Source organism: Serinus canaria, chromosome 1A (genome assembly GCF_022539315.1).
Source record: "Serinus canaria isolate serCan28SL12 chromosome 1A, serCan2020, whole genome shotgun sequence".
Taxonomy (NCBI): domain Eukaryota; kingdom Metazoa; phylum Chordata; class Aves; order Passeriformes; family Fringillidae; genus Serinus; species Serinus canaria.
In genome coordinates this window covers 14,305,574-14,320,990 of record NC_066314.1, presented here as the reverse complement: position 1 = coordinate 14,320,990, position 15,417 = coordinate 14,305,574, and the positions used below count along the sequence as shown (strand labels likewise).

The 15,417-nt window shown below is 44.8% G+C and overlaps 1 protein-coding gene across 1 annotated transcript in view; it reads right to left on the bottom strand.

The window, feature by feature from the left end:
- SLC2A13 (solute carrier family 2 member 13) overlaps positions 1–12,898 on the bottom strand; it is a 144,568-nt gene extending 131,670 nt beyond the window's left edge. Inside the window, exon 1 of the mRNA XM_030238581.2 lies at positions 12,152–12,898. Coding sequence (XP_030094441.2) covers positions 12,152–12,698 — 547 coding nt within the window. The 5' untranslated portion in view covers positions 12,699–12,898. The remainder of the gene's footprint in view (positions 1–12,151) is intronic.
- Positions 12,899–15,417: the final 2,519 nt, after the last annotated feature.

Genomic DNA, 15,417 nt, shown 5'->3' with positions numbered 1-15,417 from the left:
AAACTGAAAAACTGACTAGCTTGACTGCAAAGTAGTTCACAAGAAGAGCCCATCACACTTAACACACGAGCACAGTTCCATTCTGTGCATCCCACAAAGTCTCCAGGAAGAATGCATACCAAAGCCTGAGATAGCAGGCTCACAGGCAGGCTCACCTCCAACCAGCACACTGCCAAGGAGACTGATGCCCCAACAACCCATCTGAAACAAATCCATACTCAGGGATCAAAGTGAGCATATAAGCAGAGGCTCTATTAAGTCAGCCAGAAACATGTTAATATTCTAGACAAGGAACACCAGAAAAGCACACAGTGCCTTCGAAGTTTCACCACTACAAGGTGAATTACTGAGAATTAGCTTCTGAATAGATCAAGCACAACTGTTCTAAACAGGTGGCTCAGATCCTGCTAAAGATCCAACTGGTATTACATATGAGACAGGACTGCTGGTCTTGAGCAATGAGGAGAAGCCTTCTCTGCACTCTGCATAACAAGCTTGGAGTACTGTTTCCTCCTGTGCAAGGAAACACTCCACATCTAAGAGGATAATGATTAATAGCCCAGATATTACATGGGTGTCAGGAAAGCAATTAACTTTGAATCAGGGAGAGGCCTGCAGACTGATACAACAGACAGCTTTTGAATGAAGGGAAGGAGTAGGTGGGGACAGAGTAGGCAGAATCAAAGCCAAAACACAAACAGCATCTCTTCTTATTCTAAAGTCACCAACAGAGATACAACAGAAGGTGAAACAACAAAGCATGACCTAAAAAATACACCATGAAACTCCAGCTTTTTCAGAAGCACAGAGGCTGTTAACCATGATAATATTTTGTGTACCCCAGCTGAAAAACCTGCAGACTAGGGTCAGGAGCAGAGTGAAGCCCTAAACCTGCAGGATGGTGAAATGCACAGAGGAAATCACACACACCACACAGGCGCAAACAAATATTGTGCCCTACACAATGCTAGATTTTATGATAAATAGTAACTTCTCATCCAAATTGTCAAAGAACTTAGTAAAGTACATTCCCACTCACTAAAAGAGAAGTTAACATTATTTGTGTAATGCCCTGCTCAGTGTGTGCCCACGTTTCTGCTAAATGCACCAGTGATTTTTTCCAAGAAAACACCAGTCAATCATTACAAGAAGGATCTGTGCTTTATTTCTCCTCCTAACCAAGAATAACACACAGGACAAAACCAGACACAGGTACAAGCTCAAAATATTCTCACAGTGATTGAATTTAAGATGTAAAACATCATGAATGCCTACGTGCAACATTTAGCCTTTTCCACCTCTATTTTCAGGATCCTAAAATTGCCCAGGTGGCTTTGGATTTCATTTGTACCAAGCTGTTCCAATGTGAATTGGACTGGTGAGGTCAGCAGCACCTATGATTAATGCAGGAGCAGGGAGTCTATGAGGCAAAAGACTTAGCTGAACTCCATAGTGAATAAAACCAGTCTTACCTTTTCCCCTGAGGCAGATTCCCCATTCCTGTGCTGACATAGCTACTACTGACCTCAACAGTCCAATAATCAAGGACCTGTGAACAAACAAAAAAGGTCACTTGTATGCAAACATCTGCTGAAGTGCATGCTTAAAGTACACACAGCTTTGGACTTATCCACTACTTCCTCCATGCTCAGCGTGCTCCAGTTCATTCATTACCACACTGCCTTCCTCAGATGTTAGACTCTCCACACTGTCCATCAGAGCTCCAAACAACAATCCTAAAACAATTAACTAACCAAATCAGAGAGCAAGTACTTAGTGGCAGGTCCCTATGATTTTTATCTCCTTAACTTCATAAACAAAACTTCCCAGGTAGGCAGCTACAAGCAGAAAACTTCAAAATAACAGGCAGAGTAGGTCTTCATACAACAAGGAACAGCAAATAAAGCACACTGACCTGAACCTTCAACATACAGAAAATGCCATAAGAATGGGTATTTCTTCCCTAGTATCACCTATTGAAAGAAGGAGCACTAAATCTGACTTGAGTTCTCTGACTTTGGGATTCTGGTACACCCTCCTCCACCAGCTATATAAGAATTTGGACTCCCAGCTCTCCCTTTTCCCACTTGCACTCCAGTCAGATGTTCAAAGAGGCAGTAAAAATATTCCCTGGCTCCAACACCTCATGTAGGCTCTGTGCTTGTTATATTTCAAGATTGCTGAAGTTGCTCCAGCCTTCTTGTCATGGCTTTCATAATTTATTTAGTTAGCTACCACTCTTCCTATAAAAATCTCATAAGTACTTTATTAAGTATATTTATTAGCTTCAATAAAGAGGTTTTGCTTCTGAATTTCTTTAGGCACTTTTAAGATAGTAGCTTTTTTTTTCCCTTACATAACTCCTGATAATTTTTACAATAAGAATTTTGACAATCTTTACAGCTGGAATGTGAAACTTATGCAACAAAAGCATGAGAAAAAAATTGCAACATGCTCAGAAGTTAGCTGTCTTCAGCATCAGGAACATCTAACTCTTCCGTAAAGAAATTATTGAATCCTGACTGCCTTCATTCATTTTTGTGAGCTAATGAGAGAGTAAATCAACAACTCTATTTTTTCCAGGTTAAGTACTGCAAGTTCCTCCAAGACTAGAGCTGTAAAACCTAAAGGGTCATGGTGTTTGAATTTTCATAATATTAGCTAAAAACTCCAAAGAACCACAAATTCCAAGTATTGTAGTACCATTACAGGCTTTGAACAAAAATCAATGGTAATTTAAGGGAGGAAATCAGAGAGATGCAAACAGGAGCTGCCCATTTCCACCAGCTGGTCTGGTCTTGTTTCGGAGGCTAAACTGCACCACAAGGCATGAGAACTGGATGGCAGCAGAGCTCCTGCTCCCTGCCTGCTCCTCTGGGCACAGCAGTTCTGCTCTGGTACTGCACTAGGGAAAAGGAAGAGTACTTCCACATCTGCTCATCTCTTGCCCTTGGAAATGAGAGAAATGCAAAAGCAAGAGCTGATGAACTGCAGAAGACAGCTCAGGGAAAGACATGAATCAAAGCAATTGCTATAGTTTTCAAATACTACCAATATTTAACTTTTCTATTAGAATAAATGTAATTGATGGCTTATGAACAATGGCACTGCTCCAACGGCAACATATCAGTCCTAACAACATGAAGTTACTTAATGGCACTAAGGTCACCTTCGTGCTTTTATGACTCTCAACTTGAAGGAAAGAAGACAGTGAGAAAAGAACAAACAACCCAATGCAAAACTTTGACATCCACCCATTTATTAGAAGTGTGGTCAGTTCAAGATGGATTTAAAGTTCAAATTATTGGCGCTGTCAAGTAGGCCTAAGTTCAAAGTTCTTATCTGGTGAACCAAGAGTAGGAGTGCTAAAACTATGAAAACATACCTAGAGAACTATGCAGTGTTACTAAGAAAGGGAGATTGGTCAGTCTTTGCAGGGTTCTTGCACAGAAAAAGCATTTAGGAGAAGGAACAGGAGAGAATTTCTTATGAGCAAACAGAAATTAGAAAGCTTCTTCCACTGGCACACGGCAGCAATCAGTTCAGTAGATGTTTCTCAGAGCAGCACTCACCAGAACACATTCCATATTTACAAGGCCATACACCCCACAGCATGGGCAATACAACCTGTGCAACCCCAGGCAGGTTCTTCTGCTCATTCTGACTTAGAATGCCTGCCCCTGTATTTCCAGAGAAAGACAGCAAAGTAGAAGAGCTGTGGCTAAACGCAAACACATACCTAATACTTCCAGCTACTGGAGAACAATCTTTTTCCAAAGTGATTATATGCATAGACACATTAAAACCACAATCGCTGGTTTTGCTTCCCTTTCAAGGGAAGCAAAAGTACAGAAAACAACATACATGAGGCTCCCAAACGAATGAAAAGGGAAACAAAAGGGCTGGTACTTCTTGTTTCTGCAAGTTAGCCTGCAGAAAAACTCCCATTTCTGGGAAAAGGTTTGAAAACTCTTGCCATAGGGTTCCCACTTATGGCACCAAGTTTCTAGAAATATTTAATTTTGTCTAGACTATGAAAATATGGGTGATGTCAAATTAAAGGTGACTTTAATTTCAGCTACACATTTTTGTTTACGTAGCAGGTTCTCCACCATTTCTGGCATCTCTTGATTTTGTGTCTATCATCTGGAGATTGACAGCCACATCACTCCTGCCTCAGAGACAACTGAGCATGCAGCTGTATGTGCTTGGCTGGCTGTTCATTAGATTAGAGAGCTCCTCAAAGCCACCACTTCAGATGAGACTTGTAGCAATTAGACCTTCCCAATACAGCGTTGAAAAGAGACCAGAAAGTTCTAGAACTGATGCCTGAAGCAATTGCCACAGGCCTTCAGGGAGAAGAAAGGGAATCCTTACTTATCCCTGAAGACTGTTCAGCCTTGCAGCATCTGACAGCCTGTGTACTAAAAGCATCAGGTGTTCCTGTGGTTCTCCACACAGCCTGGAAAATTTTCCTGGCTGGAAGCTGTCTTGTCACCCAGGAGTGGAAGTAGAATATGCTTGTTGCTGTAGAACACTCACAAAGGATGAGCCCCAAGGTCAGTGCCAGGTGATCCCAGAAAACATCAGCTCTAATGAGAACCAAGAAGCCACTGACATTAGACACAGAGGACAAACCTCCTCCAGAGAGCTGCTCCCTTGCTGAATTACACTGGAAAAATCAAAGAGGAGGGTGGCAAGAAAGTTCAGGCAGAGAAGCTGGGTTGACAAGTCCTGAATACACACAACTAAAAAACCCATCTACAAAGGAGGGGGAAAAACACCTGACAAACTAAAGGACAAGCCCAAGGTAAAGACAAAAAGTTGCATTTATCAATAAACAAACACATCTCTTTTTTCTTTTTTTTTTTTTTTTTTTTTTTTAGTAAATTTACTCAACTGCTTCAGTGTCTGAGCCCACTAGCACACAGCCACATGAAATGATGGCAGAAGTCCAAAGAAAGTCAACCCAGGTGCAACCCCTGGGGCACTCATGGGGACTTCAAACAAGAATCTGCAGTTTGAAAGGGAGGAACACAAAAGGAAGTCTGTCCCCAACTGGAGAAGAGGCAGACACCCTTACTGTTCAGCTGAATAAGAGACCAAACCTGGGGGGAAGTGGGAACACGTTGGCCAAATCCATGGCTGAAAGCATGTTGTGGCCCATCCACAGCCAGCTAGATGGGGGGGAGGGAGCTCTGGGGTCACTGTGGCATTTCATCTGTGCCAGCAGCATGTCTGGAAGGGACTTGTGAAGGAAGGAGGGACAGACTGTCTGAGCTAAGAAACCTAAGTTCAGTGACTGGGTATATAAAAAGCCAAAATAAGAAACCACCTATAAAAAAATTCCCTTCAGAACATGCATTTACTTTGAATAAATCCTTTACAAAACCAGTCTAAATCTGACAACAAATCAGAGGGAGATCAGAAATGGAAAGAACAGGAACATGTGCTTTTAAACCTTCATTTCTACAACCATCATGTGCAAAATACATTTTAGAAGAGTTTGCACCCAAGTTGCATCAAAATACTTACAGAGAATTTAGCTAAAGTAATCAGATGGCTCCAGACTTGTCCAGAGCTGTGTTACATAAGAACTCTACAACAGAACTAACAACTGCTTCTCTTGGTACTTGTCCATAGGCATAATCACTGCAAAGAAAAACCCAAAGGTGGAATTCTGCTCTCCTGATGTTCATCAGTCACTGGTTTCAGGCTTCCAGCAGCTCAATGCAGAAGACCCATGCACTTCACAAGCTTCACACCAGAAACACTGATTGTACAGGTCAGATGTGAAAGCCCACTGATGAAGACCCATAAAGCAATTTTGCAAACAAAGCTATCCATCAGGCCCATTATACCTCTGTGGTGCCAGCATGCCACACAGCCACAGTTTCTCACTTTGAGTCCAACCATCTCAAGTAGAAATCACCAATTTTCTGTAGGAGTTCTGTAGGACTTGCAACCCAAAAGCTTGCCATTTGAAGGTAATAATCCCTAAGATTCTTAAAATACTATTTTTAAAAGAAATTAATGTATTTTAAAATAGGATACATTCTATAAAACTCCACTTAAGAACATACATCTGCTGTAATTAATCTTGAAGTCTACTGATAATGAGATAAGGAAAAACAGAATTTAAAAGACCTCTTCTTTTCAGCACCACCTTTCAGTGATTCTTTTTTCATTGCTTCTCAAAATACAATTGGCAAAGTACAGATTAGTATTCTCAGAAAAAAATTAAGGGCAAGTTCTGACAGTGCAGAGCACGAGACAGCAGCCAGCACCTCGAATCTGCTGCTTGGACTGTCCCCAGATATCCTGACTTTTGCCTCTGCTGACAGGACTGGTGCACACTTCAGCCAAACAAGTCACTCAGACCCAAGAGTTCCAGCTGAATGATTTGCTGTCTCTAACATCACAGATGACACTGGTCTCCTGTTCCTGTAGCAAACAAAGCATTCTGAAAATAAGCCCACCTACAATTCCCACATGAATTTTTCAAGGTAAGGAAACACTTGTGTTTAACACTACAAGCTTCCTTCATATTGCCTTTTTATCAGGAGTAAGAAGACCGTAATTTCAATTTTATGTCACCCATGAAATGGATGCTTTCTATATTTTTCCAAAATAAACAAACATGTTTATAATAATCCAACACAACATAATCCAATTAAAACATAATCCAGGGATTATGCTGTAATAGAATAGTTTGACCAAGTACAGGGAAAATTATTTTAGAAAAATTCCCACATTTTAAAGACAGAAAATAAATTCAAGGTTTATGAACTATGGGAATTAATTTCCTTCTAAAGTTAAATAAAAACAATAGCAAAAAGGCCAAAACACCTCCCTTATGACTTTAAAGAGTGTCCAGAAGAATTAAAAATCAAAAAATTCTCTTAGGTGTAACTCTGTGTACTTAATATTGCATTCTGAAATGGTCACTAAATATAAGGTAGCAACATTCCTGTGCAAATTGCTGATTTTTGTATTACATCATCAGACAAAACATTAATGGAGTCAGTGCTTATTGACATGACAGTGAACTGAGCATAGTACTGTGTATTCTGTCCAATGCACAAAAATTAGAGGACTTCAAAACATACAGTTTTTAATCTTAAATTAATCCTGCTACCCTGAAAGATTTCAGCTCCAATCAGAAGCTAATGTATCCTTCCAGATGCTTTTGCATAAGAATAGATTAAGCTCTTAAGATACAGAGATTCAACCCTGAGCACACACAGTAATGTCAGTACCTTTAGATCCTGGAAGCTTGGATAACCATCTGTGAGCAGTGACAGCACAAGAATCAATTGCAACAACCCAGAAATTTGTCTCTCCATCCCCCTCCATCCCAACTGCCAGCTTATACTAACAAACCACTGTCTCCAGAGGTAAAAATAGCTATGAACCTCCGGACTGAAAATTACAAGCATCTGTCAGAAGCAGCACAGCATATTTGGGGGTTGAGGGTGACTCCAAAATGTACCAAGGTATAAAATCCTTTAAAAAAAAAAACTGGTGGACACTCATTTATAAAAACAGAGTGAAGCTTCAGAGCTTCCCATATCAGGTTGCTGAGGGAGGATGAGAAGATTAATCTGGTTTTCCAAGATAAAAATACACTGAAAAATACGTGAAAAAGCTCAGTCATATTCCAAAAAAGAAAAAAAGAAAAAAAAAAAAAAAAAGGTAATAAAAACCAGCACACATATCCTAATCTTTCATAGGCAACATGTCATACCAGGTATTTTCTAGCATTTCCACAGCATATCAAGTAGTCCAGATTATATGGCAGACCTTTATTTAACCACTTCAAATATCGTACAGAGTTTGTACTACACGATGCATGTCCTTTGGATAAATTTGGTTATTTTTGTCATTTGGCATTGAACCTTATTGTCAATAGAAGCCAACCCCACTAGGGGAGCCACAACCATATGCCAGAACTTTTCACTCCAGCCTAATTCTGTGTACAGTCTTGCTTCCTCTGCTCAGAAAATGACCTACATATGTAGTCAAAAGATGCTACCAGAAGCACTACATATGTCAGATTCAAATATAGCCTTAAAAAAATACTAAAATACTAGAGACATTTTGAGCACAAAGCAAGCACTGAGCAGTAGGCTTACACTGTGAAGAAACCTCACATATGAAAGACAGGAGTCAAGGAGAAGATAAGGCACCTAACCTGACAGGTCCCCATTGCACTTCTGACTCAGTAACATACACATATTACAATCCTAAGTAATTCTGTTTTCATGAGAGCTTGGGTAATGTGTGCATTAAGTAATGCCTAAGCCACACATTCAGCAAGAAAACGAAACCTGAAAAGCTGATCATTAATTGAGCATCATTTACTCTGCATGCCAAACAAGACAGGAGTATCTAATTATCCAGCTAATGATTGTACATCAAGACAGAGATCAGCTATGGGAGAGCAAGCTTAATGCTGTCACTTCCTGAATTCTGCTCAAACTGCTTTCCTTCCACAGGTGGTATGCAAGTGTTCTTGAAAAAGTAACCTGAACAGCTCACTCCCTGAAGCACCATGCCAACACCCACCTACAGCAGCTGTAAGCTTAAAACCTTCAGCATCCCCAGATGACAGAAGGATAAACAACTCCCATTGCAGACAGATGAGCTGCTGGCAAACCATGGCCAAAGGGTTCGGGCAAAAAAGGACATTGGACTGATCACAGCCTAAGAAAGAAGTGATTTTGCAAGCATGGCTGTTTATGATTATCCTTTCCAGTCTCTGCTGGTTTAGCCCCAGTGATTACTCTTACACTCTTTGCCTTCCTTCTCAAGACAGCAAGTGTTCAGTAGAAATAACTCTTATCTCCAGTCATACCTGGTTCTTGCTTTTATTGTTACAGTTCTGGCCTGACCTCAGGCTTTGGGACAGACCAAATACGAGCCAAGTGAAGAACCCAGCTTTCCTGTCAAGCACAGAAGCCAAACTACAGTAGCCAACACAACAGGAGGAGTCCTTCACCATTATCACATGCCAAAGGTCCAAACACACTTTGTACCAATGACTTCTTTACCTAACCAAGCTCATACTAAGTGATACCAAGCTCATGTAATCCAATTTCCTAAATGCTTGGATTTTGCCCCCATTTGCTGTAATGAATATCTGTCCAAGTGTTGCATTCCTGACATCTGGCTCAAATTCCTAAAGAGTCCAGGGCACCAGAACTGCTTGGAAATGGGCAGGTGGGAAGAACAACAGCCATAACCTTGTTCTTAAGCCATTTAGCCTGGAACTGTCATGAACTATGTATTTAGAAATTCAGATCTGAAAAGATCTAAGGGTATTCTAAGCTCATGCTGAACATGTTTTCCCTTTTTATGAATTCTCTATATTTTGTATTAATACTGAGGGGAAGAGGGACAGAAAGGGAACATAATTGTTTCCACCATAAAAATCTATTCAACATTTACAATAAAAGAGGATTTAGACTTGTCCTTGAGAGAAAGTCTTTATTTCCAGAAACATCTCATTCTGTAATGGCTGTGGAAAAAGGACAGTTTTTCCATTTCAAAACAGCTCTAAGGAAAATGACAAGAAATGGACAAGACAGACAGATGAGAGATGTTCCTCATTTCAGCATATATCCTCTAGTTTTCATCCTCTAAAGTTTAACTTTATTCCTTTATAAATCACAGTCACAAGAAAAATAGCCATTTTCTCACACAGACAAAATTAACACTGATCTACCCTGCAACCAGCAAGGGCAGAAGGAACACCACCACATCTGTTTTTACAGCACCACACTACAGATCATAACACAGTAATTCACTTAGTAAATGCAAAAAACCCCATGTATCTGGAGTAGATCTTTTGATGGGCAATTTGCAGAGAGATACAGGAAAGAAATGTAAGAAATGTATAAAATTATGCACAGTTAAGAAGTTTTTACTGGTTTTCAGGTAGGAAAACACCACTGCACCCTCACATTTTAGCCGTTTGTATTATTGGTAAAATGTCACATTACTGAACAGACTTCACACACTAACACTAGGAAGCTCTGGCTCACTTTGGGCAGTAAAATGATAGTCAGGAGTCTCCAAGAGATGAAAGGGAAGAAAAAACTTCCACCAATTTCTAATGCCTTCATTAAATTATCCAGGCTCCCTCTGGTGGGGGATTTAATGTAGAGACTGTTCCTGTTTGCTATATGAGAACAGCTTTGAACCACAACAGGTTTTTTCTTTTGTCAAACAAACCGTGTTATGACTGGACTCTGCAATTCCTGGAGTCTCTTGTCATGCTTCAGTCACAGCAATCTGAGGGAAAGCTTTGTTTCTGGCCCTAAGCTACATCACATAAAGAAGAGCAGTCAGTGATTAAAAAAAAAAAAAAAACAAAAACATCACATTTTTAAAACACAAATTATTGTCATTGTGCTCCAAAATCCTCAGAACATTTCTCCTTTCTTACTTCAGCTCTCCAGAGTCCCAGCAGAACCACCACCTCTGCCCCTGATGTGGACAGAGGCTAAAGAAAGATCGCTCTCCCCAGGGCACACAAGAGATTTAGGGCTCCTAGTTTTCATTTCTGTTTATATATTGATTATATTAAGTCCCAGGTCTTGCATCTCTCCAACAATTTGAATATCATTTATTTGCACTATGGTCAGACAATTTCAATATGCCTGTGTATCTCTCTACAAAACACACACACAGGAGTCAAGCAAAACATCCATCCATTTCGTTTCTCTACAACCCCTGAAGCTGTCATTCACTTTTGGTATTTTTAGTATCTACCACTAAATATACGTACTACATATTGCCATGAAAATTCCTGTAAGCTGTGCAATCTCATAGTCAAATTTAGTTTTGCCTCCTGAACTTCATGACCAATACTATCAACATTCTGCAGTCTGAAGTCTTGAAAAAACAGCAAACATGCAGAGAGGTAGCATTCGAAAGAAAAAATAAAAAAGAACCATCCATGCAACTTGAGGTAGGAAAACTGCAACCTGATGTTGCTGTACAGGAAAACCAGCATGAGCCCTTTCATGGATGGAGACAATTGTGTTTCTGACAGCCCTTATTATGACTCACTAACTTTTCTTCCTTAATAAGGCCACAATTTGCATCAGAGAACGTGTATCTATAACAAGCCCGAGGACTCAGAAAATTATCCAATGGCTAAGAAACATAACTTTGCTACACAGACGAAAACAATCTTAGTTCTCAATTTGTCCTTGTGCTTTCAGACAGAAAGGGATGCAAGACTATACCTACTATAGTCCAAGAATTCTGATTAATCTCATACAGCCCATCTTAGATGATGAGTTTAATTCAATTGCCGCCAGATAGGATGGCAACTGAAGCTGAAGAGCAACTCAAACTTGAGGGCTATTTAGGATATAGTCGGCACAGAAACCAGTCTCATAGTTAGAGACTGGTTAGAGAAAACATCACAGCAAGTTCCTTGGGACAACTACAAAGTTTTACGCTTGCAACCCATATAGGACGGCAAATGAAGAGCAGCAATTCTCGTTCAGTATATCATTAATAAAATCTAAAGCCTTCCAAAGCAAGCGTTAACTTATTCAGACCAGGGAGATTACCACCTCATTTTGCCCCAGAGGCGTTCCTTTAGTGACCAAAAGTAAAGCTATGCGGGGAACCAGTAGAGAGGTATTTACAGTTCAGAAAGACGGGCGTGATCTCCTCGTCCCTGACTTCCCAGAACCCCCTCAAATGCAAAGCCTGCGGCTGCGGTGTCGACACTGATAGACCACCCTAAACATGGAACCGCAGGAAGGATGCGAGACTATTCTCCTCATACAGAAACCAGACAACTCTCCCAGCAACGGGGCAGGACTACACCACCTGCAATAAAATCGAAGAGGGCAAGCACACACCCCGTCCCCTTGCACACCGCGCTGCGATGACCAAGGGACCCTGCCCCGGACCCCACTCAGCCAAGCGTTCCCCTCTCCAGCTCCCCAGCCAGCCTTGGGCACTCCGGGACTACTTCACCTTCTGCTTCACCGCAAGGGGTTTGCGGGCGTGCAGGGACGGGCGATTCCCGGCTGGGTTAAACCTGCCCCGGGGGAGCGTTGCCCCCGCCGGGCAAGAGCCGGGTCCCCGCGGGAGAGGGAGCCGGGCGGGGCGGTGCGGCACTCACCGATGCCCAGCCCCACCACCACGCGTCCCGCCAGCAGCGTCTCCTTGTCGCGGGCGGCGGCCAGCACGCCGGACCCCGCCGTGAAGAGGCCGCTGGCCAGCAGGATGCAGGGCCGCCGGCCGCACAGCCCGTTCAGGACGCCGCCGGCCAGGGCGGACAGGGCGGCGGCGCCCACCGTGCTGGAGACGAGCAGCTCCTGCCAGAGCGCGTCCAGGTTGAGCTCCCTCTTGAGGAGGAGCAGCGCCCCCGACACCACGCCGGTGTCGTAGCCGAAGAGGAAGCCCCCCAGGGCGGAGAAGACCGACACCACGTAGACGAAGCCGGGGGTTTCGTCCTGCTGGAACTGGCGCCGCGCCGCCCGCTCCAGCTCTCCGCCCGACGCCGCGCTGTTGAGGCTGGAGCAGGACTCGGCGGCGATGAGGCTCCGCTCGCCCGCCGCCGCGCCCGAGCCGGCGGACCCGTCCGCCTGCCGCCGCCTCTTCTCGCCCATCAGGTTGCTCAGGCTCCGCAGCGTGTACTCCACATTATCGCTGGCCTTGCGGGACATGGGACGGCCGCGGCGGCTCCCGCCCCGACCGGGGGAGGGCAGGGGGCTGAGGCGGGCGGCAGCCGGGCTACTCAGACTAGGGCGGCGGGGCTGCCGCTGCTGCCGACGCTGCCCGTCCTTAGCGCGCCCGCCCCTATCGGGCCGCGCTCAACTGGGTCGCATCGTCCCCCGCCGCCGGGCGGACTTGAGGGGAAGTTGCCGCCGCTCCCAGCGCCCGGGCGGAGCTGGAGGCGGAGGCAGGCGGGGACAGCGCCGAGCGCGGCCCGGCGGGCGCAGGGGCGGGTCGGCCGCCCCCCCTCCGCCGTTTGTGGTACGGGGCAGGCGCGGCCCGGAGCGCCTGCGCACGGAGCGCGCCCGCCGCCCTCACTCGCGGGTGGCTGGCTTGGCAGTGTACGCTGGGGCCGGGAAGGAAGTCGGGATGGAAGTCGGGAAGGAAGCCCTGAGCGGGTGGGCACCACGCAAGCCCCGGGGCCGGTCCCACAGCCTGTGGAGCTGTTCCCGCTGGCAGCCCTCCTCTGCATGAGGTGCCGGGTGCCGCCGGCCGGGGCTGCCCGCCCGCCCCCCGCGCGGTTCCGCACTGCGTGGGGTGCGCTGTCCGGGTGCCGGGCGCGTAAGGATCGCAGTTGACTTAATAACTGGATCGTTTGAACGGAGACAGCGTTCCCCCGCGTTAGTCATTTTGTGAAGCACTGGGTGACGCTGGCTGTTCTGCTGAGCATGGAAGTAGCGGGTTTTCCCTGCTGGGATCTCCCGGCTCTCTTCGTCCAAGCTCCCTTGCGGGCACCATTTCAGATCGTTAGTGTCGATTGATTATCCCGACCTCCCCTGCTCTCCCTCTTTTCAGGGTGTTGAACGGGAAGGGCCCTGGGGCTGCACAGATCCCAAAACCCCTTCGGCGCTGATGCTCTTGCAGTGGCTGGCTGTCGCTGCCCGCCCCGTCCCTGCCCGCTGCTCGGGCAGCTGGAGCCGGAGCCGCGCTGCTGCCACAGAGCCTGGCGAGAGCACTGGAACGAGCTGCCCAGGGACGTCTGGCTCCCTGGAGACACTGAAAACCCACCTGGACGTGGGTAACCCTGTTACCTGTTCTAGGTAACCCTGTCTTAGCCGAGCGTTGAATGATCTCCAGAGGTCCCTTCCAGCCCCAACAATTCTGTAATTCTGTTCCAAAAAAGGGGAAATTGCCAGCAGTTGTTCAGAGTGGGACAGGTTTCTTATCATGTAGGAGCAGAGCTTGGAGCTTGTTCTCGTGTTTGTGCTTGAGGTAGAGCATCGTGTTTTGCTAATTCCACCTTTAAATAGTCTTTTTGGGGGATTTTTTCACCGTGATGCAGAGCCTGGTGGATCCTGTCAGCAGGGAGAGGTGCCCAGCTCCATGAGGACCCAGGCAAGCTTTTCTCCTAGTGTGCATGGAAGGGCCTTCCAGATGCAATGCATTTTTGGGGAAAAGTATATGTCATAATATCACAATATTATTATTTGTACTTCTTGTATGTTGGTACATATATGGAGAAAACAAAATTTTCCCTCTGACTTAACTGTCTTCTGTAGAGATTCTCATAATGAGGCCAGCCAGTACCCAGAGAATTTTGGTAATTAACTGGATCTGTTACCAACCTACACCTTGTGAGCAGTACTAGTCATAGCCATGTGAATTTAAAAATTAGAAGAGGGAGCAAAGTCCAACATGGCCAGCTGCACACAGTCTCTTTGGTGGTTTTCCTCTGCCTCAAATCAAGCTGTGGCATACTGATACTGGTTCAGATAATACCAACTAAATAAAATAGTGAGCTGTAGTTACTAAAATTAATTATAATAACAGTATAAAAATGTCTGTATAAGTAATCCAGTTAGAGACAGATATGGCAGTGGATTTCTAAATACAATAGGTCAGCTTGCATGTTTGAGCATGGGAGAAGCCTGCACTAGATAATAATTATTGCATGTTAAGATTCAGTTATTTTTAGTCAATATTTGGGTAACAGGGTATGATTAGCACAGAGCATTCCTTATTTTGGTAAAGACCAATAGGGGCCAACCCAGTAGTAAAGCAAGAAACAGTTCCAGGCTCTAGCATGAAGAATAAAGTTATCACAGGATCACAGAATGTGCTGAGTTGGGAGGGACCCACCAGGATCATGAAGCCCAACTCCCAGCGCTGGAGGGCACCATTCCCAAGAGTCACACCATTTCCCTGGGAGCATTGTCCAAACACTTTTAGAACTCTGTCAGGCTGGTGCTGTGACCACTGCCCTAGGAAGCCTGTACCAGTGCCCAACCACCCTCTGGGTGAATAACCTTTTTCCAATATCCACCATCAACCTCCTCTGACACAACCTCAGGCCACTCCCTCGGGTCCTGTCACTGGTCACCACAGAGAAGAGATCAGGGTCTGTCCCTCCTCTTCCCCTCGTGAGGAAGTTGTAACTGCAGTGAGGTCTCCCCTCAGTCTCCTCCAGGCTGAACAGAACAAGTGACCTCAGCCACTCCTCATACAGCTTCTCCTCAAGGTCCTTCACCATCTTTGGGCACTCTAATAATTTAATGTCTTTTTTATATTGTAGTGCCCAAAACTACAATACAACCCCAGCACTCGAGATGAGGCCATCCCAGTGCAAAGCAGAGCAGGACAATCCCCTCCCTTGCCCAGCTGGTGATGCTGTGCCTAATGCCTCCAGGACACAGGGGGTCCTTCTGGCTGCCAGGGCACTGCTGACTCTTA